At 41.8% G+C, this 7,188-nt stretch overlaps 1 protein-coding gene across 4 annotated transcripts in view; it reads right to left on the bottom strand.

Moving 5' to 3' along the window:
- Positions 1-6,748, bottom strand: part of HMCES (5-hydroxymethylcytosine binding, ES cell specific) — a 42,400-nt gene extending 35,652 nt beyond the window's left edge. Inside the window, exons 1-2 of one of the 4 annotated variants that reach the window (XM_023724854.1) lie at positions 6,706-6,748; positions 5,785-5,988 (exon numbers count right to left, since the gene is read on the bottom strand). In XM_023724854.1, the coding sequence (XP_023580622.1) occupies positions 5,785-5,967 (183 nt within the window). In that variant the 5' untranslated portion in view covers positions 5,968-5,988; positions 6,706-6,748. Of the gene's footprint in view, positions 1-5,784; positions 6,387-6,585 lie in introns of those variants that run through there. The other 3 variants (XM_023724896.1, XM_004368388.3, XM_023724809.1) reach the window with 3 other exon arrangements.
- Between the last annotated feature and the right edge of the window lie 440 nt (positions 6,749-7,188).

Raw genomic sequence — 7,188 nt, 5'->3', positions numbered from 1 at the left:
TTGCTCAAAAACTACTGGGTTATAGAAGAAATTAAGGACAGAATAAAGAAATTCATAGAATCAAACGAGAATGAAAACACATCTTACCAGAACCTTCGGGACACAGCAAAAGCAGTGTTCAGAGGTCAATTTATGCAATAAATGCACATATCCAAAAAGAAGAAAGGGCCAAAATCAAAACATTAACCCTACAACTTGAACATATAGAAAAAGAGAGCAGTAAAAGAAGCCCTCAGGCACCAGAAAAAAAGCAAATGATAAAAATCAGAGTAGAATTACATGAAATAGAAAAACAATTGAAAGAGTTAACAAGACCAAAAGCTGGTTCTTTGAAAAGATCAACAAAATAGATAAACCCTTGACCAAACTGACAAAACAAAAACAGGAGAAGAAACAAATAAGACAAATAAGAAATGAGATGGACAATATCACAACAGACCTAACTGATATTAAAAGTATCATAACAAAATACTATGGAAAACTGTACTCTAACAAATTTGAAAACCTAGAAGAAATGGACAAATTTCTAGAAACACACTACCTACCTAAACTAACACAGAGGCAGAACAGCTAAATAAACCTATAACAAAAGAAGAGATTGAAAAGGTAATTAAAAAACTCTGAACAAAAAAAAGCACTGGCCCAGATGGTTTCACTGGAGAATTCTACCAAACTTTCAGAGAAGAGTTAACACCACCACTACGAAAGGTATTTCAGAGTACAGAAAAGGATGGAATACTCCCAAACTCATTCTATGAAGCCAGTATAACCCTGATACCAAAACCAGGTAAAGACCACAAACAAAGAAAACTACAGACCAATATCCCTCATGAACACTGACACAAACATCCTCAACAAAATTCTAGCCAATAGAATTCAACAACCTATCAAAAAATAATTCGCCATGACCAAGCGGGATTTATACCAGGTATGCAGGGATGGTTCAACATTAGAAAAACAATCAATGTAATCCATCACATAAATAAAACAAAAGATAAGAACTACATGGTCTTATCAATTGATGCAGAAAAGGCATTTGACAAAGTCCAACACCCATTCGTGATAAGAACTCTCAGCAAAACAGGAATAGAAGAGAAACAGAAATTCCTCAACATAATTAACAGCATTTATACAAAGCCAACAGCGAACATCATCCTAAATGAAGAGAGTATGAAAGCTTTCCCCTTGAGAATGGGAACCAGACAAGGATGCCCTCTATCACCATTCTTATTCAACACTGTGCTGGAGGTCCTAGCCAGAGCAATTAGGCTAGAAAAAGAAATAAAGGGCATCCAAATTGGTAATGAAGAAGTAAAAGTATCTCTATTTGTAGATGGTATGACCTTATACACAAAAACCCCAAGGAATCCACAAGAAAATTACTGGATCTAATACAAGGTTTCAGCAAAGCATCAGGATACAAGATAAACATTCAAAAATTAGCTGGATTCCTCTACACCAACGAAGGGAACTTCGAAGACGAAATCACCAAATCAATACCATTTACAACAGCCCCCCATGAAGATAAAATACTTAGGAATAAATCTAACCAGAAACATAAAAGACCTATTACAAAGAAAACCACAAGTCTACTGCAAGAAACCAAAAGAGACCTACACAAGTGGAAAACATACCTTGCTCATGGATAGGAAGATTCAACATCATGAAAATGTCAATTCTACTCAAAGTGATCTACAGATACAATGCAACTCTGATCCAAATTCCAACGGTATTTTTTAAGAAGATGGAAGAACAAATCACCAACTTCATATGGAAAGGGAAGAGGTCTTGGATAAGTAAAGCATTACTGAAGAACTAAGTGGGAGGTCTCATGCTACCTGATTTCAGAACCTATCATACTGCCACAGTAGTCAAAACAGCCTGGTACTGGTACAACAACAGATACATAGACCAATGGAACAGAATTGAGAATCCACACGTAAATTCACCCACCTATGAGCAGTTGATATTTGACAAAGGCCCAAAATCTGTTAAATGGGGAAAAGACAGTCTCTTTAACAAATGACTGGATATCTATCTGCAAAAAATTGAAACAAGACCCACACCTCACACCATGCACAAAAACTAACTCAAATGGATCAAAGACCTAAATATAAAGTCGAAAATGATAAAGATCATGGAAGAAAAAATAGGGACAACGCTAGGAGCCCTAATACAGGGCATAAACAGAATACAAACCATAAGTAACAATGTACAAACACCAGAAGAGAAACTAGATAACTGGGAGCCCCTAAAAATCAAACATGGATGCTCATCAAAAGACTTCACCAAAAGAGTCAAAAGACAACCTACAGACTGGGAAAAAATTTTTGGCTACGACAAATCCGATCAGGGTCTGATCTCTAAAATCTACAAGATACTGCAAAACCTCAACAACAAAAAGACAAATAACCCAATTAAAAAATGGACAAAGTATATGAACAGGCACTTCACCAAAGAAGACATTCAGGTGGCTAACAGATACATGAGGAAATGCTCGCGATCATTAGCCATTAGAGAAATGCAGATCAAAACTACAATGAGATACCATCTCACCCCAACAAGGCTAGCATTAATCCAAAATACACAAAATAATAAATGTTGGAGAGGTTATGGAGAGACTGGAACATTTACACACTACTGGGAATGTAAAATGGTACAACCAGTTTAGAAATCGATTTGGCGCTTCCTTAAAAAGCTAGAAATAAAAGTACCATACGATCCAGCAATCCCACTCCTTGGAATATATCCTAGAGAAATAACAGCAGTCAGAGGAATAGAAATATGCACACCCATGTTCACTGCAGCACTGTTCACAATAGCAAAAAGATGGAAACAACTTAGGTGTCCACCATCAATAGATGAATGGATAAACAAATTATGGTATATTCACACAATGGAATACTGTGCAATGATAAAGAATAACAATAAATCTGTGAAACATCTCATAACATAGATGAATCTAGAAGGCATTATGCTGAGTGAAATCAGTCACAAAAGGACAAATATTGTATAAGAACACTATTATAAGAACTCAAGAAAAGGTTTAAACACAGAAGAAAACATTCTTTGATGGTTACGACGGTGGGAAGGGAGAGGTGTATTTACTAACTAGGTAGTAGACAAGAATTACCTTAGGTGAAGGGAAAGACAACACACACTACAGGGGAAGTCAGCACAATTGGACTAAACTAAAAGCTGAGAAGTTTCCTGAATACAACCAAACTCTTCGAGGGACAGAGTAGCAGGGGTGGGAGTCTGGGGACCATGCTTTCAGGGGACATCTAGGTCAACTGGCATAACAAAGTTTATTAAGAAAATGTTCTGCATCCCACTTTGATGAGTGGCACCTGGGGTCTTGAAAGCTAGCAAACGGCCATCGAAGACGCATCCATTGGTCCCAAGCCACCTAGAGCGAAGGAGAATGAAGAACACCAAAGACACAAGGAAAATATGAGCCCAAGAGACAGAAAGGGGCTACATAAACCAGACGCTCCATCAGCCTGAGACAAGAAAAACTAGATGGTGCCTGGCTACCACCAATGACCACCCTGACAGGGAATAAAACAGAGAGTTCCTGATGGAGCAGGAGAAAAGTGGGGTGCAGAACTCAAATTCTAGTAAAAAGACCAGACTTAATGGTCTGACTGAGACTGGAGAGAACCTGGAAGACATGACCCCCCGACTCTCTGTCAGCCCAAAAGTAAAACCATTCCCGAAGCCAACTCTTTAGACAAAGATTAGACTGGACTATAAGAAATAAACTGATACTTGTGAAGAGCGTGCTTCTTAGCTCAAGTAGATACATGAGTTTACATGGGCAGCTCCTGTCCAGAGGCGAGATGAGAAGGCAAAACAAGAGCTGGTTGAATGGACACGGGAAATCCAGGGTGGAAAGGAGGAGTGTGCTGTCACAGTATGGGGAGAGCAACTAGGGTCACATAACAATGTGTGTATAAATTTTTGTATGAGAAAGTAACTTGAACTGTAAACTTTCACTTAAAGCATAATTAAAAAGTAAAAACAAACCACTTGAATGTGTTCACTGGACAATTGTAAACCAAACCTAAGTGTGAGGCTGCCCCCTACTGGGCACAATGAATAGAAAGTGTCTGAAAAGCCAAAATACTGAAATATTGCTCAGTATTAGTCATCTTTTCCTCCACCATTTTGGACTCTGACCAGACAGCTGTTAGCACTGGGGCAGAAAAATGAAAGAGGAAATTATTTGCAAATCAGTGGTTTCAAATGCAAATGTTGCAGTCTGTACACATGTGCTAGCCGTTGAATGATGTGGACTAATGAACTGTTGCCTCTAATTTTGCCTTACGATTTACAGGTCTGGGAAAAATGAAACCTCAAATATTTATCAAAATTTAAAAGCTCTAGAAATCTTAAAAAAACTTAACAAAACATTACATCAACAAATTCATACCACTGATCCAAAAGGAAGGCTGTGTTTGCTAGGGGCTCTACTTTCCCCACTCCTAGTTCCAGGAAGCATTCACTGGAGTGGGGACAGTTGTCTGGATCTGAGTCCCAATTCTGTCCCTCACTGATTGGTAACCTACGACAAGTCACAATGTTTCTACACTTGTCTTTACATCCGTTAAACATTTTTTTCTTCCAGCTAACATTCATTCTATAATTCTAAAGAGAACCATGGTTAAAAAACAAGGCTCACACACTTAGTCCTTCTCTCCTCCAAATTATGCCTTCCTTTGACACGTTTTATTTTTTCCTTTCTCCTTCAAAGTTCCCCATGATATTTATTTATTTTATCTTGATTTCCCTCTCTTTAAAAATATTTTTAGTTTCAATAGGAAGTATGCATCGTCTAAAAATGCCTCAAGATAATTTCATGTAAATGGCTTCATTCAACCAAAGAAATAAATGTTAGTTAGTACATTTATTTCAGAATTAACGTGATCCCTGTAATGTAGAACTAAGTCTTTTTTGACCATCATATTATCATGAAGAGTATGTACCAGAAATACAATCAACTTTATAAAGTGATTTCAGCAGTATGGGTCAAATACAATCAAAATCCAGGAGAGAAATAATCATAATTAAAAAAAAAAATATCGAGGGCATTTAAAATAGTACAGACATGGAAAAACTTAATTTCTGGAATGAAGTATCTTTATTACACTAGCTGCACACACAACATTCAGGATATAAGGCAAAAGAAGTAAAACATGACTGTAAATTATTGGTCACTCCACACTATAGAGTCTAGTATGAACACAATGAATACCATGAAGTTTCAGATAACCGAATCAGATACGTCTGTTTCTAGCTTCAGTAAGCGACAAATATACAAAGATTGAAAACACAAGAAGAGAAACTTTTCAATTTCAAGATAATCTGAGATGTTTTAGGTTAAGTTGGTCTTAAATTAATCCTGCACCAGCCCTGGAGATTCTGATTCAGCTGGCCTGGTAAGAGGCTTGACAACTTTTTTTTTTAAGATACTCAAATGACCCTGATGATTAGTGAGGACTGAAAGCAGCTGTCTTAAAAACATGTATTCAAATACAAGGCTCATGTAAATTTGGCATGCATTAAGGCCTTGTATAGAAAAGGCACTTAAATTGGGCCTAAAGAATCCTCTCTAATGTTAAAAGATAGTAATAAAACTTCTTTCAAGGAGGCCCAGAATATATCAGTAAAGGCTGGTGTTTAATGCCATCCCAGAGGCTGAGCATACACCAAACCAAACAGGAATAGATGACCATCACAATGCTGAGCCAGAGGCTGGTCTGGTGCAGATAAAGTAGGTACCTTCTCAAAATGCAGTCGAGACAGAAGCACTGGGTTGTTCGACTGAGGGGTCTTGTTGTAAGAGGGGCAATACTTGTCAGGGTCCCTCCACTCTGGGAGTTGCTGATAGCCCTGCCTGTCCCGATAGGCACAAGCTCTTGTGAGAACATCTCTAGGTAAGTGGCAGGATGTTCGCCCACACATTCTCCAACACTGCCTCTCAACCTGTAAATCACAAAACATTAGGGAAAGTTGGCATATCTCAAATATTAGGTCTTATTCCTTTAATCACAACATTCTCTTACGGTTCCCAGAGTACTCTGTACGTCTTCAGAGCACCAACTGTGGTTCTACATAACCATTTACAAGAAATCACATTTCTCGGAGAAGCTTATTTTCTTTGGTTTAATGGTTCAGCCAAGAGAGGCAAAACGAGGTCTCTGGTCACTTCTGTGTAGCTCCTTCCTCTTGGTGACTCCACCCTTACCGTCTGGTCCTCCCACCCTTTCCCTTCTCTCCCCGCTCCATGGATGAGCACATCACACCTGTGAGGATGGCAACCAGGCCGGCGAGGAAGCTGGCCCTCGGGGCAGACACTCGGCCTATTTCTTGTTCATCTGTGTATCCTCTTTGGGCCCTACATGCCAGGCCCCCCCCAGGAAGGGGCCGCCCGCGTCAGCAGCAGAGGAGCAGGCGGCCTGAAACTGCCGCCAGCGCGGCCTCGCCCCTCCCTGCCGGGTCTGGGGTCCGCCCGCCCCACCTGCCCTCGCCCGACCGCCCCGCGTCGCCTCACCTCAGCTTCTGCCGCCCGCCCCGCCTCACCTCAGCCTCGGTAGCCCCGCGTCGCCTCACTCCAGCCCCCGCAGCTCCGCGTGGCCTCACCGCCGCCCAGGCCGCCCCGCATCGCCTCACCCCCGCCCCGGCCGTCCCGCGTCGCCTCACCTCAGCCCCGCCCGCACGATCGCGTCGCTCCCTTTGGACCACAGACCAGCTGACCCGCGCTCGGCGACAGGCCCTGCCCCCAGAGAGGTCAGCCCCGCCCCCAGCGGCTTGCCTAGCCACACCCCTGTGGAGGGTTGTTCCCGCGCGGTTACCTGGGCCTGCTTCTTCCCATCCCGATCCTGGCAATGGAGGTGCCTCGGAATCCGAGTCTTACGGAAGTTTCCCGGGAGACGACAATGATTGACCTCAAGGTTCTCCGAGCGCCGCTTCTCTCTGGGTTCACCCATTCCCCTTTGGGGTTACTCCACCCCTCCCCAGCGCTAACCGCAGGGACGGGGGTGGGGGACGGCCCGAAGGACTGGGCTGACAGGGCGCGTGTCCCCGTTTGCAAAGACCCAAGCTGCGTCCCTTTGGCTGTATGGGGGAACCATAGCTCTATAGCACCACGTTATTGTAGGGGTAAAACCAGGAAACTCCGTTTTC

This window comes from Trichechus manatus, unplaced genomic scaffold (assembly GCF_000243295.1).
Source record: "Trichechus manatus latirostris isolate Lorelei unplaced genomic scaffold, TriManLat1.0 scaffold00001, whole genome shotgun sequence".
Classification (NCBI taxonomy): domain Eukaryota; kingdom Metazoa; phylum Chordata; class Mammalia; order Sirenia; family Trichechidae; genus Trichechus; species Trichechus manatus.
This window is presented reverse-complemented; position numbering and strand designations above follow the sequence as displayed.